Raw genomic sequence first — 19151 nt, forward strand, 5'->3', positions numbered from 1 at the left:
GAGACTTCATTCCACCTTCACAGCAGACCTTTCTCCCCGTAACTGCAGTTAAAAATAGTTTAGGCCATATTGGCCTGGGTTATTTTTATCTGGAAAATAGGGACTAGAAACAGCACAGTAAGCACAGAAAGGAGAGTTCACCACAATAGGACAAAAAGCCTCACAGCCTTTCAAAAAGTGTAGTTTTAGAAATTAGATGGAAATAAAGGGAAGCAGGGTGAGGTACCGGGCAGGACAGTTGAGTCCCATTCATTAAGTATTAATATATGAATAATAAAAACCATGAACAACAACGAAAGGTGCTTTGTGTAAGACAGAATAGTATAAAACAGTCCCCCTGCCCTATATAACTTTCTGGAGAAGATGCCTCAGGAATAAAAGGCATACAAAGTTTTTGAGAAAAAAGAATGGTGGAGGTACAGAGTTCAAGGCGATATTTAGGAATGGGAGTTAAGCTCGATCTTAAAAAATGTGTAAGATTTAAATTGCTGGAGCAGGGGTGTGGGAGTCATAAACCAGTCAAAGAACTCGCAGATGTGTTGGGAGGAGAACGGCAGCAAGAGGAAGAAAACAGTCCAGCAGAAATAGTGGTTGTTTTTCCCCAAGTGGAGTAGCAAATAACAGATAGATGCTGTGGGCCTAAGCAGTTGGCTCAGCATTAGGTGCATGAGAATCAAATTGTACCCTTATAAATAAAACTCAGGAAGGTTTTTGAGTAAGATTTTTATAAATGTTGGTAAATTTATACACGATGGATAGAAGTGGTACAGAGAAGAGTGAATTAAGGAAAAAATAATAAGACTGTGAAACAATTCAGGTATAAAGTGATCAAAATCTCAATCGGAGTAGTGCAGTGGAAATTCCAATGTAATATTTACTGGATGCCTGGTGCAAGGAGCATCATGCAACATGGATAAGACGGGTCCCATCCTCAAGTGCCTCACACTCAGTAGAGGAAACCCACCAATGTAGAAAGTGTTCTATCAATGGTAAGTGTCACAGCAACAGACAGGAGAGAAGTGTAATTCTGCTTAGAGGCACTAGGGCAAGAATCAACTTAGAGAAACCTCCTTACCACCTTTCCACACAGAAAGCACCAGGGAAATGCACTGAGGCAGAAAGCAAATACAGGTTCAAGAAACCTGCAAGAAGGCTCCAGTGCCTGGAGGAGAAAGTATATGATGAGAAGTGGAAAAAAAAAATTTTTTTTTAAGTCTGTATAGCATACGAAGATTTCAGGGGAAACAAATATTTTCAAGCAGGACAATGATACGATCTGTGTTTTGGAAATGTAACACCAGGACAGAATGGACTGGAAAGGAAAGAGACAAAAAGAAAAAGGCTTTTATAATAACCTAGAGAGAGGGGCGCCTGGGTGGCTCAGTTGGTTAGGCGACTGCCTTTGGCTCGGGTCATGATCCTGGAGTCCTGGGATCGAGTCCCACATCGGGCTCCCTGCTCAGCAGGGAGTCTGCTTCTCCCTCTGACCCTCCCCCCTCTCATGTGCTCTCTCTCTCTCATTCTCTCTCTTTCAAATAAATAAATAAAATCTTTAAAAAAAAAAGGTATTTAAAAATAAATAAATAAAAATAAATGAGTACAATTTCCATATTGATAAAAGAAGGTATGTTCTTCTAAAACATTGTGCTCTTTTCAGACTTGGAGACTTTCAATGGACTTCCTCCACTGGAAACCGACTGAGGTGCTGGAAGTCTCAGTCTAAGTAACTGCCTCCAGGAGACCTTTCCTGGCTTGCAGACCAACTTCGGCCCCCTCTGAGGTGCTCCCGTGGGATCCTGTCCGTCTCAGCAACACCCGCCACGCATGGGAATGCAGGCTCAAGGTTGTCTCCCGCTCCAGAATGGCAGAGAGCATCACCTTGGCTTGGGCGCTGACATGACCAGTTCCCAGCACTGGTCCTGACATACGCTGCGCACTCGGTGAACGCTTGTCAAAAAAAGTAAATGCAGTCCACAGATAGAGTCAATTTTAAACCTGTTCCATCCTCTCCCCACCAGAGAGCCCCTTCAATCCTCATCCCCCCTACCCCCCACAGGAAACCTGGAGGGAACTTCAGTCTTGATCATGCTGAGTTTGCAGTACTTCCAGAACATGCAGGTGGAGCTATCCATTAGTCCTCTACAGACGCCAGGGTGAGGCACAGATAGAGGAGCTCCAACAAACCCTAATAGCTGAAGTCATGGCTCTTCCTCTCCTCATCCTCCTGCTGTTACTATTACAGTTACAGCTAATATTAAATGAGCACTAACTGATCATCTGCTGAGCATTTCTCATGCGTTATCCCATCTTCAAACAAACCTTATTGAATTAGGTGCTATTAACTCCTCTTAATACCAATGAGGAAGCTGATGCTTTAATTGTTAGAAAATTTGCCTAAAATCAGAGTGCAATCAAGTAGCTAAACAAGGGTCTGAACACAGGCAAACTAACTTAAGAACCTGTGCTTCCCAAGCGCGTCATGGTATCAGCCAGAGAGAAAAAGTGTTGACTAGAACAAAGAGAGAAGACAAAGCACAGACCGTTAAGAACAATAACATTTAAGGGGCAGACACTGCAAAGGAAGAAACAACTCAAGAAATGGCATTCACACCCCTTTGTAATTCCTTCCCCTTGAATGTGGAATCAATCTAGTGATTTGCTGCTAACAAAAGAATACAGTACAGATGATGGATGTCTCTTCTGTGGTTGGATTGCAAAGGCCTGGGCCTTCGGTTGGCTTGAGATTCGTTCCCCTTCCCTCTTTGCTCCTCCCCCCACCACCTGCACGCTCTCTCTCTCAAATAAATAAAATTGTTTTTATTAGATTTTATTTACTTGAGAGAGTGAGAGCGGGGGTTGGGAGGGGAGGGCAGAGGGAGAGGGAGAAGCAGGCTCCCCTCTGAGCAGGGAGCCCAACACAGGGCTCAATCCCAGGACTCTGGGCCAGGTGCCTCTCAAATAAATAAAATCTTAAAAAAAAAAATAGTAATTTTTAAGGGGCACCTCGGTGGCTCAGTCAGTTAAGCATCTGACTGTTGATCTCAGCTCAGGTCTTGATCTCAGGGTCATAAGTTCAAGCTCCATGTTGGGTTCCATGCTGGGCATGGAGCCTACTTAAAAAAAAAAAAAAGTAATTTTTAAGACATCTATTTCAGAGAAATAGTGCTAAGAAGTCAGTGGAAGACATAACAGAACGTAACAAATGCCTGGAGCTAAAATGAAGGATACTCCTATGACAAAACTATAGACTCAGAACTTCTAGTTACCATTTATAGACGAGAGCTGAGTACCAACACTGAGAAAAAATTCAGATGCATGGTCAATCTCTGAAGACTCCAAAATCCTGATTAGACCTTTTCAGTTAGTTGGCTAGATTTGATGTTTCCTATCTAAATTTTATTATACAAAATTCAGCCTTAAATAGAAGTGGTTTGAATTAAGTTGAGAATATAGATTCCTGGATTCTATAGTTCATGTTTGACTTTTCAGGTTTAAATTTATTTTTATTTAAAGATTTTATTTATTTATTTGACAGAGATAGAGCACACACACAAACAGGGGAGCAAGAGAGGGAGAAGCAGGCTCCCCACTGAGTGGGCAGACCAATGCAGGGTTGGATCCTGGGACCCTGGGACAGTAACCTGAGCCGAAGGCAGATGCTCCACCGACTGAGCCACCCAGGCGCCCTCAGGTTTAAATTTTTTTAAGATTATTTATTTTTTGTCAGAGAGAGAGACACACACACAGAGTAAGCACAAGCAGGGGGAATGGCAGGCAGAGGGAGAAGCAGGCTCCCAGCTGAGCAAGGAGCCCAATGTGGGACTCGATCCCAGGACCCCGGGATCATGACCTGAACCGAAGGCAGACGCTTAACGACTGAGCCACCCAGGTGTCCCTCAGGTTTAAATTTTTAAAAACCATTTCATACACAATAACCTAATGTTTATCCATACTTCTGTCTGGAGTCAAGAGTGAGGCTTTCTATCCTTCAAAGTCCTGGATACAATATTCTAATTTTAACACTATTAGTTGCCATTTGACAGTTAGTACTTTTATTTCTAATTCCAGTATCAGGCTCCAAAGCAAGGGGATGAGAATTCATATTTCTCTGGCATTTTTTCAGACCATTGAATATGGAGCCTAAGCTATCCTAAACTTATCCCTGCTTTTCATACTACTATATAGTAAGCTATCATATCGTCCTATGTACATGTCAAAGAGATTTTTTTTAATTTTTAAATTTTATTATTTTTATTATTATTACTATTATTTTTAAAGCAGCTCCAGGCTCAACATGAAGCCCAATGCTGGACTTGAACTCACAATCCTGAGATCAAAATCTGAGCTGAAATCAAGCGTCAGAGGCTTAACTGACTGAACCACCCAGGTGCCCCTCAATGGGATTATTTTTGGTATTTTATATTCCTTCTACCTCTTCTCAATTTTCTACAGTAGTTTTATTTTCAACAGCATATTTAAATGAAGGTGTCTTATTTCTGACTTTATTTCGACATCTAAATCTGTTTGCCTCTCACATGGAACCATTCAATTTTCTCCAATGTTTCCCTCAAATTTCAGAATCTGTGTAATTCTTTTTACAGGATTTGTATTTATAAGCCATCTTAAGTGAGCAATTCATGCAAGACAGCACAGCCACACTTGCTGGCAGCACCAGAAATGCTGTAGTAATTCTTGCAGGCAGCCCCCGTGGCAGGGCTGATGAGAGCACGGTGTGCAGAGAAGCCCCAAAGCCTCTGGAGAAGAAAGGATGTGCTCTAAGGCCAACCCAGTAGCAGCAAGCACAGCCAACCAAGGAATGTGCAAAGGAAGAGCAGAGAACCTTTTCCTGTAGCTTTGGCTGCAAAATAAGTGTCAACCACCTGCTATAAATGGAAACTGAAAAAGTGGGACAAGAGAAGAAAGGCAGAAAAGTTAGGGCAAGACAAAATAATCACTATTTCTTTCTGACTGCCCAAGCCAAAAACCTTGGAGTCCTTCTTGACTCTTTCCTGTCTTTCAGTCCTCACATCAAATCCATCAGCAAATCTCACTGACTCTACTTTTAAAATATGCCCAGAATGCAACTCATTTTCACCATGTCTGCAGTTACTCTCCATCACCTAGGATAAAACCCACAGTTCTTGCCATGGCTTACAAGGCAAAATCCGACCAGATGTGATCTTACTTCCTAACCCACCACTTCATGGGCCACATCTCTTACCATGCTCCCTTCCTCACTCTCCTGTAACCACAGCCGCCTCCTTTCTTGCTGTTTTCCGAACCCATCTAGCACATTCCATGTCAGGGCCATTGTATTTGCTATGTAGTATCTTCACTTGGGGTGTTCATCTTGCATGTATCCACATAACCCAGGTCCTCACTTCATTTAAGTGTCTACTTAAATATCATCTGAGTAATCGCTTCTCGGCCTTTTGGCTAAGATCAAGTGTAATATCATCTGAGTACTTTATCGATCCTAAGAGAGTAACCACTGTTCACTCTTTTTTTTTGCCTTAATATTTGCCGCCTAACATGTTATATATTTACTTATACATTTGTTTAGTGACTGTCTCTCCCCACTTCTCGCCTACCTCAAACAGAATTTAAGCCCCATGAGAACGAGGGCTCTTCGGTGTTGTCGTTGTTCAGGCATTCCTAGTTCCTAGAAGAGGCAAGTCCCCACTTCATATTTGGTGAATGAACAAATGAAGGAAAAGATTATCAAAACAGGACTCAGAGAATAAACAAGGGGAACCAAGAGTACATACACTTTGCTTTAGCAAAAAAATGGGGTTTGGGACATTGAATAAAGAAAATGAGGATTCCAAACTCATGAAAATTTTATAGTGGCCTCAATGAGCAAATAGAGGCTACAGATACTATCAGAGCTCTTTGGAAACAGAACTGTGAGTTGGTTCAGGGAAAATGTGATAATGAAGTACAAAACATTCCAATAAAGGTGGCAGAACAGTTCAGCATTTGGACTAGGAAATACAAGTGTGAAAACAACTATTTTAAGGGAAGGCTTTGGTTAACCATCTGTCAGTTTTCTGTTTGTTTGTTGTTTTATTTTTTTTAGAACAGAAAGGTTTTAGCTGGAATAACAAAGACAAGCTATGAATATGCTTCATAAATGATATGAATGCCATCCCATAGTTACAGACAGTATTTCAAGTGCAGAAACAAGTGGGAAAGGAGGTAGAATGCAAACACAACACAAAAAGGCAGGCATAGTAGTAAACTGCATCAGTGAAAACCAGCTAAGCATCTGGTCAAATGAAAGAAAGACTGAAACATTTGGTGTCACTTTAAAGGCCTAAAGCAAAAAATTAAATAAAAACGAAGCTGATAACATCTACCCAAAGGCATACCAGAAAGGCACGGGCTTCAAAAAACATCGGGGAAGATGAACAAAGATAGATCTGCAGCCTGATAGTGGGGAAAAAAAGGGAAAGCAAAAGAGAGAATGAATGTGTAAATCAGAAATGCAGAAGGTCTGCGTCAGGAAAATGGCTTGGCTTTAATGTTGGAGGAAAGAAAAGAAGGTGAATAAAGAACATCTAGGGAATGCAGGATCTAGTTACAACGTAGCTGTAAAGTGCTGCCTTGTCTTTGCCCCCTGCTCAAAATAAAGCTGTTACCTTTCTAGCCCTGTCCGCCATGGTGCTTAGCAGCCAGGGATGCATGGACTCAGACATGTTTACCAAGTAAAACACTGACTTGAGGGCCGCCTGGGTGGCTCAGTCATTAGTTGTCTGCCTTCGGCTCAGGTCATGATCCCAGGGTCCTGGGATCGAGCCCCGCATCGGGCTCCCTGCTCAGCGGGGAGTCTGCTTCTCCCTCTCCCACTCCCCCTGCTTGTATTCCCTCTCTCGCTGTGTCTCTCTCTGTCAAATAAATAAATAAAATCTTTAAAAAAAAAAAAAAAAGAACATCTAGGGAAATTAGGGAGGAATTAACTAAAGAAGGAAAATTTATTTATTTTTAATAAATAAATCTTTTTTTTTTTTTAAAGATTTTTAAAATTTATTTGTCAGAGAGAGAGAGAGCACGCACGCACAAGCAGGGGGAGCAGCCACTCCCCATGGAGCAGGGAGCCCGATGTGGGACTCAGTCCCAGGACCCTGGGATCACACCCTGAGCCAAAGGCAGGCACTTAACCCACTGAGCCAGCCAGGCATCCCTAAAGGAGGAAAATTTAAACTAGAATGTCAGATAAGCCAAAGTGTACAATGATAGGAGTAAAAGGGAGAAGAAAAAGGAAGTTATATATGTTCAAGCAATTCTCAAAAATGGCAAAAAAATATACCAAAATTAGTTAAGTAGGAATATGTCCTTTTACATGAGATACAGCATTAAGTCGCATCAGTTTTGTCAGTAAGGAACTCTATGACCTTGAACAAATCACTTAACCTCTCTGGGACTTATTTTCTCTGTTTAAAAAGAAATATATGTGTTGGGGAGGGGAGTGGTCAGGTCAAAAATGGGTGATCATTCTCGGTCTCTTTTCCCTCTAGCTTGTAAGGGGGAAAAGACAGGAAAAGCACTAACTCTTACAGAAGGATTCAGAAAAATAGGAAAATTTTAAGATAAGTAGAGTAATAGTTGGGGCACCTGGGTGGCTCAGTCATTAAGCGTCTGCCTTCGGCTCAGGTTATGATCTCAGGGTCCTGGGATCGAGCCCCGCATTGGGCTCCCGGCTCAGTAGGGAGCCTGCTTCTCCCTCTCCCGCTCCCCCTGCTTGTGTTCCCTCTCTTGCTGTCTCTCTGTCAAATAAATAAATAAAACCTTAAGAAAAAAAAAGTAGAGTAATAGTTAACAACAGTTTCACACTGGGCTTTACAATTTAGAAAGTGCTTTTACACACATAATTATATGTACTCACAGCAAGCCTACGAGGCAGAAAAGGCGACTATGATTTAACACCACTGTACAAATGGAGTCACTGAAGCTCAGAAATATTAAGCAATTGGCTCAAGGACACAGCAGCCATGGCAGATCCAGGATCCCAGCCAGATGGGACAGCAGCAGAGTCCACCATCCTTCTATGTTCAGATGCCGTCCTCCTACATGACTAAGGTCTTGTGGGGTATTTTTGCGGCTTACTAGGTAACAGATGGGTGAAGAGTTATCAACATCCAAAACACACAAACCCTTTTAATTTTTTTTTTTTTTAAAGATTTTATTTATTTATTTGACAGAGAGAGAGATAGCTAGAGCAGGAACAGAAGCAGGGGGAGTGGGAGAGGGAGAAGCAGGCTTCCCGTGGAGCAGGGAGCCCGATGTGGGACTCGATCCCAGGACCCTGGGACCATGACCTGAGCCGAAGGCAGACGCTTAACGACTGAGCCACCCAGGCGCCCCAAACCCTTTTAATTTAAAATAAAATTCTTTAATAGTTAAAGGAGTTACCATGTATGTGAACTACATGTAAACTAATCCACTATACAAAATGTTTTCCTACAAAGTTGAACTTGGTTCAGTCACAACCTATGAAGACTGCTTTTTCAGTCCTCACATATCTCTTTTAAACTGTAAAGCACTATGAGAAACTGCAATGTTTTCAACCTTTTCACATATGGAATAACGGACTTTGATCTTTAAGACTGATAGAGCTATTAAAACATTAAACAAGCTGCTCCCCTTTGTACATGGGGGATGCTGAGATACAGAGAAAGTGGCAGAAGTGGACTGAGAAGGAAGTTTTGTTTGTAACATCTAAAAGGACAGTCACCACATCTCTTCAGTAGTGATAATAAAGCCAACAGGATTTTCCTCATCCTATTCTTTGCTCTGAAAGCCATCATCAGCCGAGCTGACTAAGTGACACTAACTAAAAATCTTAGGAATATAATCTGCTTCTTGTTAGTCTCAACCCAATTTATCACTCCTCTTCTTTATGTTCATTTTAACTGAACAGAGTTAAATTTTGGATGAATTCCAAAAATATGCATAGGATTCTGGTATTTCTATTCTAACAGGCAAATCGTTTCCTTCAGAGTAGCTGAGAAGCTCCAACTGAATAGTGCAGCACTTTCCCATGATCCCCGCTCATCTGCATTCCTTTTCTTCTCTCCCCAAGTAAAGCCACCTATGACTTCTTAGGGCCCACACGACACCACTGTTCACAAATCATGAGTTCTTCCCACTGAACACCACTGCTGGCTGAAGGAAGGGTGTGAGAAAGGAAAAAGGATTAAAGGTCAGTTTAAGGGCAAAAGAGGGGAAAATCCTGAAAAAGGGACCAGAGAAAGTGGAAACTGAAGCTCAGTTCCATCAGCGTCGGCGTGCATTACTTCATCCTTCCCCTGCAGTTCCTCTTTTAAAGGAGCTGGACAAACAGTGGGCCAGATAAGCATGTCTGAAGTAGAAACTTGGGGGAAATCAAAGCCTAACATTGAATGAGCCACAGCCAATTTTACATCATCTGATTATCAGGCCCTCATACACACAAAGACCACTCAGAATAGATAATATAAATAAAAAACGACGTTTGAATCTTGGTCAGAAAACTTCAATTTAAGTCCTGGAATGCTGCATGATTTCCCACAAGTGCATGATTTCCTGAGGCTCACCTTTCTGAACTATGAAAAGGAAAAATATATCAACAATCTACCTATTTTACAGTGTTGCTGTGAAAATCTAAGTGAGAAAAACACTACACATTTGTGGCAAGTAACTTTTTAAATTACTATAGTGTTGTAAAGAATAACAAAATTCTTAACTGAAGACCCTCTCTTCAATCCCATATAGTATAGTACCTATATTCTGCCTCTCTTAAAAGTTATAGAGAAATGAACATGATTCAAATGGGTAATTATAAAGTGGCTTTTCAGATACTGAAATAAACACTGTGTAGTCATCTACTAAAAAGTTTACAGAGGCCAACCATCGAGTACAGTTATTCACATACAAGCCTAATGCTATCGCCCTCAATAAAATGTATCAAATTTTAGTCCCAGCAGTATGCTAAGTAATCTACAGCTCATCTAATATCCTACCTATATGCAGTATAGTAGAAAGAGCCTGGGGCTTGGTATCTCAGTGACCTAAATTTGAATCCCATAGAGGTTACCATACGTGGTAGTCCTTAGCCAAGTCTGACCTGATATTTCCTTAAACGTAAGTTAGGAGTACTACTACCTACACTTCATAGGATTAAGATTATTGTGATCATGTCTGTATCAGGCCTACTCTGGTGCCTACCCCACACTGTGGTTGCTCAATAAATGGTTGCTAATAATCTGACTGCTTTCCCATTCCCCCAAAGCAAGATCTTTGGTTTTTTAAGGAATACTAAAATTACATGGTTAAACACAATTAACAAAAACTCTCTCAACCAAATACAATAAAAGGGATTCCCTAAAATCATTCACGGATTCTCAAACTGTGCGCTGAAAATGAATGTAAGCATAAGATCAATCTAAAGAATTTAAAATCTGTCCTTTCCGGAGTGCCTGGGTGGCTCAGTCAGTTAAGCATCCGACTCCTGGTTTCGGCTCAGGTCGTGATCTCAGGGTCATGGGATCAAGCCCTTCCTCAGGCTCCGCACTTAGCAGGGAGTCTGCTTGAGATTCTCTCCCCCTCTCTCTCTCTTTGCCCCTCCCCACCTGGTGCGTGCCAAACTCTTTCTCTCTCTCAAATAAGCAAATAAATCTCTTAAAAAAAAAAACCCTAAATAAAGTATGTGCGCTAAAGTGATTTACAACCTCGACTACTGTTCCCTTCAGCCACTGGGATGCCTGATGAAGAGGTCGCTCTTTTCTAACAACCTCCCCTTGAGAAGCAACTGCTCTAAGAGCTAGGCTGACTACTGTCCCCTCCCTGAGGACAGATGAAAACAGGGGGGACAGGAGAAGACTTAACTTGGAAAGCTAAATTAACTAAGGAAAGCCTATCAAGGAAGATTTAGGACATTAACTTCTTCATGACTTCGCTTTAAGTTTATACCTCAACTAATGACTGGTCAGTCTGCATAGAGCTATGTTGATATTCCCTCAGGCTAGTTCCCTTCCTGCTCTGGAGTTCATGACTATATTAAGATTCGATCCATGACAAAGTTGTTGTTGTTTTTTTTTAATATATAAGTGAAATTCTTATTGAAGACTGAGACTGAGGTCTAATCAGGCTCCCTTTTTTTCTTCTAGCTTAATATTACGCGACTGTTCATTTTTTTGAAACTACATGATATTATGACACGTGCCTTCATCCAGTAATGAGACGGCAATATATAAATTAGACTTCATGTTGTATTTTTCCCCACAAAATTGTCATGCTCAGAACTTTCCTCATTGCCTTTGCTCAGCCTTCAGGCAGCCTGAGAGTCACCCGTGATGATTGCCAAAATAGATGCCCTGACAACACACAAAAGAACTAGTGGGAAGAGTCAGTGTGTGTGCAAACACACACGTGATGATCTCCTAAGACAAGCTCTTAAAACTCAAAATATCAGACAGAGATTGATGGTGGAGGAGGGTGGAGCAGGGCGGCCTGGGGAGGAGCTGGATACAAAGAAAAGATTAAGACCAGGGAAGCAAAATGAAAAAGAACTGCGAGAGAGTATTAAGGAGGGAAGAGTCTCCGGTTTACCATGCAGAGGAGGGAAGAGGGATTAGACTAGGTAGGAGCGGAACAATCTGTGGGGGGGAAAACTACAAGGGTAAAGAGAAAACAAAGAGATTCCACCAAATTGAGACTTTAGAATGAGCCCTCCCTCCTGCTCCAATTCCGTGGGTTGTTTTTTTTTTTTTTTTTTTCCAGGAAGCTACAACACAGTTCTGTTTCAACAGAAGGACTATATTAACAAAGCAAATAAAGGAAACCTATGCTAAAAATGTAACGTACCTACACTGCAAGATCTAAAAACGGAAATACTTCTTTCCCCGTTTTGGGCGGGGGGGTTTCAAAACAGTAGGGACAGGGAGGGGGATAGGAGCGATAGGAGAAGGCGTGGAGCAGCCAAGCTCTTCCTGAATACGAGGAGTCTTCTGACTAGGTACTGATTTTAAATTTACCTTTTCGCGGTCAGGCTGGCAGATTCTTAAACCAAACACAGCATTCCACTCTGTGAACCAGAATCCGATGAGTGGGTCCAACACCACAGAGAGAATTTAGGGGTATATGCAAACACAAGACAGATGCAGAACCAGCACTTGCTTGGGGTACTACTCTAATACCCCCCAATCGGGAGGCTAAAGCCCCAATAAGGTTTGAACTGACAGTGCACTGGAAAAGGAAAAACAGCAGAAAATAGCAAAGTGAAAGGAAGGGCCTAAGCTCAGCCACAAAACCATGCAATAAGACGTTTGTAAACGGGCAGTAGGTGGGAAATAGTGGGCACAGAGAAAGGGGCTACCTAGATAAACACCTATGTACGGATTAGAGCCGTTTTCCTTACGGGGTGCTACACAAGAAGGAAATCACTTTTATACGGAGGAAAAACCATGCTCCTCGCCCTGAGCGGCTCCTGTCGCCGCGCAGGGGGCGGCCCGCCCAGTAAGGGATGTCCAGCGCGACCCCCTAGCACTCACTTACTTTCGTCCGGCCATTGATTTTGTAGTTGCCCAGCTTCCCGTTACAGTGGCGGATCAGGTCGTCCATGCTGCTCATGAGCAGCCCGATGGTTTCGCAGCCGGGCTCCTTGCCCTCGATCCAGGTGATCTTATCGCCTCGGATGTCCTTGGACGAGTCGCTCTTCTGGCTGACCAGCTGGCCGTCCGTGAACTTGCCGGTGTCGTGCAGGGCGCGCACCTCGTCGCCGATCTGCTGCCCGGTCTCCTTGCCCAGGAAGTCGTCCACCACACAGATGCCGTGCTTGTTCATGCACGGCACGATGTACTCCAGCGCCAGCTTCAGCGCCGGCAGCGGCTTCGTCTGCCCGTTGGGCCGCAGGCCGCCGCCGTGGCTCAGCCCCTCGCCCGGCGTGTTGCTCGGCGGGTACAGGTTCGTCTTCTCCGGGTCCTCCTCCTTCGCGGGCTCCGCCTCGGCCGCCGCCGCCTGGCCCTGGCCGCCGGCAGCCGCGCGAGGCGGGGACGCGGCCGCCGCGGGGTCGGCCGCGGGCTTGGCCTTTGCCTTGGCCGCGTCCCCGGCAGCCCGCGGGCCCGCATTCTCGGCGGCGGCGGCGCTGTCCCGGCGCGGCGCTGCCTTCCTGGCCTCCCTGGCCCCGGCCCCGCCGGCCCTGGGCGGCGGCGCGGAGGCGGCCGGCGCGGGGCCGGGGTGCCGGTGCTGGCCCGCTCCGTGGCCGGGGGCGCCCTCGCCGCCCTGGCACACTAGCTTGTGCTTCTTCCAGTCCTGGCGCTGGTGCTCCTTGCTGCAGTAGAAGGAGCTGCGGCAGCGGCTACAGCGCAGCAGGTTCTCCATCTTCCCGCACAGCTCGCAGTACTGCCGGTCTCGCTCGCTCGGGCTCGGTCCGCCGGGCCCGCCGCTGTCATTAGCCATGGCGGCGGCGGCGGCGGCGGCGCTGGAGGCGGCAGCCGAGCAGGAGGGGTGGCGGCCGGAGGGCCTCGCCCGGGGCCGGGGAGCGGGAGGAGCGACAGAGGCCGTCACTGCGCCATGCACCCGCCACTCCCCGCCTGAGGGAGGCCGGGGCCCGGCGCCCTCGGCCCGGCCGCTTCCTCGTCCTCGGGTCCGGCCGCGCAGCGCCGGCGGCCGCCTCAGCGCCTCATCGCTGCCGCGAGCTGAGGGACCGCGGCCTGCGCGGCGGACGGCGACCTCCGCTCGGGCACGCGGGCCCCGGCGCGCGAGACTCGCCGCCTCGGCCGCCGCCGCCGCCGCCTCTACGTCCGGGGCTGCCGGGCCCGGCCTGTGGAGGAGCGCAGGGCGTGCGGGCGCCACTCGCTCTGCGCGCTCTGCACGTACACCACGGCCCCGCCGCGACCCGGGCGGGCGGCGCGCGAGGGCGGAGGGGGCCGAGGGGAGGGCCGAGGGGAGGGCCGAGGGGGCGGCGGCCGCGCACACACGCTCAGGCGCGGAGCCGCCTCCGCGCGCCCGCACTCGGCCGGGCTGGGCCTGGGAGCCGGGTCCCGGCGCCCTGCCCCCGCCCCTCTGCGGGCTCCGCCCGGGGCGGTCCCGGGACGCGGAGGCCGGCGCGCTGCCACCTCCCGCCGCGGCCTGCGCGGGGACGCCGAGGAGCAGGCCCGCGAGAACGGAAGGGCGGGGCCGCCCGGCCGCAGCCCGGCCCTGCGCGGCGGACGGTGCCTACACCTGCCGGGGAGAGCGCGGCCGCGAGAGCTGCGCGGAGCGGGTGCCCGGAATATGGCTGCTCTCGGTTGAGGGCCCACCCGGTGTGTTCTGGGGGCGCCGCAGCCTACGCTGCAAGGTGGCTCTCGCAGCCCTGGTCTTGCATAGGAGGAAACGGAAATTCAGAGAAGTAAAGTAACTTGCCCAAGGTCACGCAGGACTGGGACTGAATCCAGGAATTAGGCTCTGTCAGATTCCAAGGCTGCTTTTTCCATTACACCAACACAGCCTCGATTTCGAGGCCTGAAGTGGTTAAAAACAAAAAGTAAGTATTGCTGCAGCACTCATCTAAGCCCCTATGCCCCGTTTGAGCCACATTTGCAGGTACTGAAATTTCACTTTATTTTTTAAAAAACCGTTTCTAAGCCTTATGAAATCTTGCCGAGTGTCAAAGCCTCTGAAGAAATTTTTGGCCACCAAATTCAAGTTAATCAGTGGCCATTCCAGTATCCTCATTCAGGCATTTAAATTCAAACTGATGGAATTACTCCTGAGAATTGGATTTTGGCGGCCAACGAGCACTACTTCATTAACCACTTTTTAAATTAGAAAAAATCTCGTTTTAGAATCTGTGCTACGCCGATGAATACAATTTTTGTTTTGTAGAACATAAAAACCTTTTCAGAAATAAGCCGAAGATTTCTTTCCACTTGCCATTTAAGAATAAAAAGACCTGCAATTTAGATTTTCACAATTTTTATTGAACACCTGCTAATGTGGAAAATGCTGTGCGAGGCTTGCATATCCTCTGAATAGATTGAAAGTAACATCAGTCCTTGAGATGACAGCCTTTCAGACTAACAACACAAGAGTTGAAAGGTGTAGGTCAAAGGCAGAAGAATATAAGGAATAATTATAAACCACTTTGTAGAATTTTTTTTTTAAACTGGCCTGAATCAAAAACGTCACAGCTCTCCATCAATTATACAGAACTTGAAAGTGTCACTAAATTCTTCTATATAAATGAACAGTATCCTGGGGATCCAGTCTGGTCAAAGAGGACAGTAATTCCAATTAGCTTGGACTTTGGGAGACTGAGGTAAATGTTATACTCACAGCTTCAAATTCCAAACCAAACTAAAAGTCCAACTTTCTGGAAAGAATCAAGACCTGGATCAATCTCAGTTGTGTATCCAACTTTCCCGGAGCTTTATTAAATACAGTAAAATATTGTTTCAGATACTGCTAATTAGGCTTTTCAACAAATGCATTAGAAGCATGCTACATGCCACACTGTGTTTGACACACAAATGAACTAGTTCTATGTACACAGGGCAAGTATATAGTCCAGTGCAGGGGGCAGACATGTAAACAAATAATGACAACCTAGAATTTGGACTAAGTTTCATAAGAGAGGGATGGATAGAATGGGATGGGAACAAAGAAAAAGGAATTGCTAGGTCTGCCTTTTGCACTAAGCAAGATTCCAAGCAAATTAATTAAGAAATTCTTAAAAATGTAAAGGAGCTATTCAATGGCTTAAAAAAGCAAACTTTTAAAACATTTTTGATATACATAAATTATATGAATTATAATTCCAATACAAGTAAAATCAATTACTTTGTAGTCCTTTTGCTAGAGTAATTATAAGTGATTCTTAACTATTCTCAAGGGCAGGAACTTTACTGGAGAACACTCATTCCACAAACATTGGATTCTTCTAAATTTAGTTATATGTAGGTACTAAAAGTAGTACAACAATTTTGTTAAAAATTACTATTTAGGTCTATGGTGTGCAAACAAGTGTACTTAATCTCTGTATGCTCTTTTCATTGATGTCTAGTTAAAAGAACAGATGCTCATATCAAAACCTTCATTAGCAGGACGCCTAGGTGGCTCAGTCGGTTAAGCGTCTACCTTCAGCTCAGGTCATGATCCCAGGGTCCTGGGATCAAGCCCCGTGTGGGGCTCTCTGATTATAGGGGAGCCTGCTTCTCCCTCTGCCTGCCTCTCTCCCTGCTTGTGCTGTCTCTCTTTGACAAATAAATTAAAAAAAAATTTTTTTTAAGATTTTATTTATTTATTAGAGAGAGAGAGACAGTGAGAGAGGGAACACAAGCAGGGGGAGTGTGAGAGAGAGAAGCGGCCTTCCTGCTGAGCAGAGAGCCCGATGTGGGGCTCAATCCCAGGACCCTGGGATCATGACCTGAGCTGAAGGCAGATACTTAACAACTGAGCTGCCCAGGCGCCCCAAATAAATAAAAACTTTTTTTTTTTTTAAGATTTTATTTATTTATTTGACAGAGAGCACAAACCGGGGGAACAGTAGAGGGAGAAGCAGGCTCCCCGCCAAGCAGGGAGCCCGATGTGGGGCTCCATCCCAGGACCCCAGGATCATGACCTGAGCCGAAGGCAGACGCCTAACCATCTGAGCCACCCAGCGCCCCAAATAAATAAAATCTTTAAAAAAAAACCCCTTCATTAGCTTCCCTTTTGTACCGACCAAGTACACAAAATCACAAACTGAACATGTATACCTTGAAAATAATCAAATATGACACTTGCAAAATTTTCATGAACAGAGCAGTCAAATATAAAATATTATTTCAGATATTTCCAAAGAGCTGCAATTTCTGATTTTTCACTTATTCGGGCTCAATAATCTGTGAACTAATTTCAGGTTAGTGAGGTTTCACCAAACCGTCTGCTGGCAGTGCAACAGCCAATGAGAAGTTCACCAACGAGATTCTGGAACTCTACCAGCATTGTACAGTGACCACTTACTCAGATGTTACAGAGAAGATTTACATTGGCATGAAGGAACTTATCTCTTATACACTTACATGGTGCTTATATTATGTCGGTCTCTGTCCTAAGCATTTTACAAATATTCATTTAATCCTCATGAAAACACTATGAGGTGGGTACTATTATTAGGCTCATTTACAGAGGGTGAAACAAGAGTAAGGCAATGAGTGAGTGTCCCTCCCAATTCTCAGGATTATATGATTAGTAGCATTAGGAGTGTTACCTAATACTCTGGGGGAGAACAAAGGCTTGTGTCTCCCAAAACCAGGGATTACTACGAGTTTTTTCCTGCCCCCAATCTAATCCAGATTAACTGTTCTAGAAACCGAAGGATGAATTAAAGTAAAAGTGCTGTCATCTCCATAGCACACTGGCTTGGGCCAAAGCTAACCCACCACCTATCTGGCTTCCCTTTGCGCTTCTGGCAATGTTTACGTAAACTATAAAGCAGTAACCACTACAAACTGACAAGAGACTTACTAAGATTGAGGCAAAGCTGAGAGTCAATGCACAGGACAGAGTTAAGTGAGGAAATGAATTTACAAAGGACTGTGTTGACTCTTGAGGAAAGCCTAAGGAACAACCTACCTTCAAGGGACTAGCCCCATTTCTCCTTTAAAAATATGTTAAAAATTCACAAGAGAGTATCTTTGCTGTTCAGGAAATAAAAATCAAACATCTGATTGTTAACTAATGACCTCTTGTTTCCCCATCTGTGACGATCTTATTTTAATATGTTACAGAGAACAGAAAAATCACAAGTACAACATAGGCATCCCACCAAGATAAACAGGAAGACGATCTTTGAGTTCTGGGAAAGCAACTAAAAATCTGAGCCATTTTCTAACTATAGTATTGGGATGCGCACAAGTAGGTGTCATTGGGAAATAGCACCTGCTCTTCTCTGTACTGGGGGTTCTGCCAGATGCACACATAAGCTATGTGCTTCCCCACATATGTGGAGCCAGCTTTGCTGTATACTAAGGTTGCTTTAGAAAATAAGATATTTCAAAAGACTTCTTACGTATTCCGGAAAATGTATCTATCACCCAACTTTATCAGCTTACGGTTTAAAACTTACCAATCCAGTTAAAAATTGATCATCTCATCTCAAGAAACAGAACCTAAAACTTTAAACCATTTCTCACTATAGTGAATTTATTACTCACAAACATGGGATACTATATGTTATGTGTTAATGTAATTACACAATGAGGGTTTCCCACCCCTCCAACAAACATTACTTAACATTGAACTGACTTTTAGTGTATTACCAGTAAGTAATTTATACCAATCCAGGCTGGAGACAGCTAAATAATTTTTTCCGTAACATTGTTTTGTGTGAAAAATGTTAACATACATAAAAATAGAGATCATCATATAATCAACCTCAACCCTGATTAGTTCAACAGTTAACAACATTTTAACAGCCTAATCCTGCCCCCATTTTGACTTTTTTAAAATATATTTTTCACTGAGATATAACTGACATAGAACCTTGTATTAGTTTTAGGTGTACAACATAAGGATTTAATACATGTATATACCGTGAAATAATCACTACAATAAGTTTAGTCAACATCGATCACCTCACATAGTTTCAATTTTTTTTCTTGTGGTAACTTTTAAGATCTACTCTCTTAGCAACTTTTAAATATACAACACAGTATTATTAACTGTAATCACCACATAGTCCAATAGATTCCCAAGACTTATTTGGAAGTTTGTAGCTTGTGACCACCTTCACTCATTTTGCCCACCCCACCAAACCCCACCTCTGGGAACCACCAATCTGTTCACTGCATATATGAGCTTAGTGGGTTTTTTAAAATTTAGATCCACATATAAGTGATATCATACAATATTTGTCTTTCTCTGTCTGACTTATTTCACTTAGTATAATGCAGTCAAGATCCATCCATATTGTCACACATGGCAAAATTTCCTTCTTTTTTATGGCTGAATAATATTCTACCATATATCACAACCATATATATATATATATGAGATATATATATATCTCACATATATTTCTCCCATTCCACAGACTCTCTTATCATTTTGTTGATGGGTTCCTTTGCCATGCAAAAGCTTTTCATTTTGATGTAGTTCCACTTGTTTATTTTTGTTTTTGTTGCCTTTGCTTTTGGTGTCAAATTTAAAAA

General features: G+C 44.1%; 1 protein-coding gene, 1 non-coding gene and 1 pseudogene across 4 annotated transcripts in view; 2 read left to right on the plus strand and 1 right to left on the minus strand.

The window, feature by feature from the left end:
* Nucleotides 1-13871, minus strand: part of EGLN1 (egl-9 family hypoxia inducible factor 1) — a 59852-nt gene extending 45981 nt beyond the window's left edge. The window contains exon 1 of one of the 3 annotated variants that reach the window (XM_035008461.1): nt 12535-13871. In XM_035008461.1, coding sequence (XP_034864352.1) covers nt 12535-13437 — 903 coding nt within the window. In that variant the 5' untranslated portion in view covers nt 13438-13871. The remainder of the gene's footprint in view (nt 1-12534) is intronic. The other 2 variants (XM_035008460.1, XM_035008458.1) reach the window with 2 other exon arrangements.
* LOC118013044 lies at nt 5417-5596 on the plus strand (annotated as a pseudogene).
* Nucleotides 6568-6698, plus strand: LOC118013039. Its single transcript, XR_004679912.1, has one exon. It is a non-coding gene; the product is annotated as a small nucleolar RNA SNORA63 (small nucleolar RNA).
* Nucleotides 13872-19151: the final 5280 nt, after the last annotated feature.

This window comes from Mirounga leonina, unplaced genomic scaffold, assembly GCF_011800145.1.
Source record: "Mirounga leonina isolate KUSES-001 unplaced genomic scaffold, KU_Mleo_1.0 Mir_152, whole genome shotgun sequence".
NCBI classification, from domain to species: Eukaryota; Metazoa; Chordata; class Mammalia; order Carnivora; family Phocidae; genus Mirounga; species Mirounga leonina.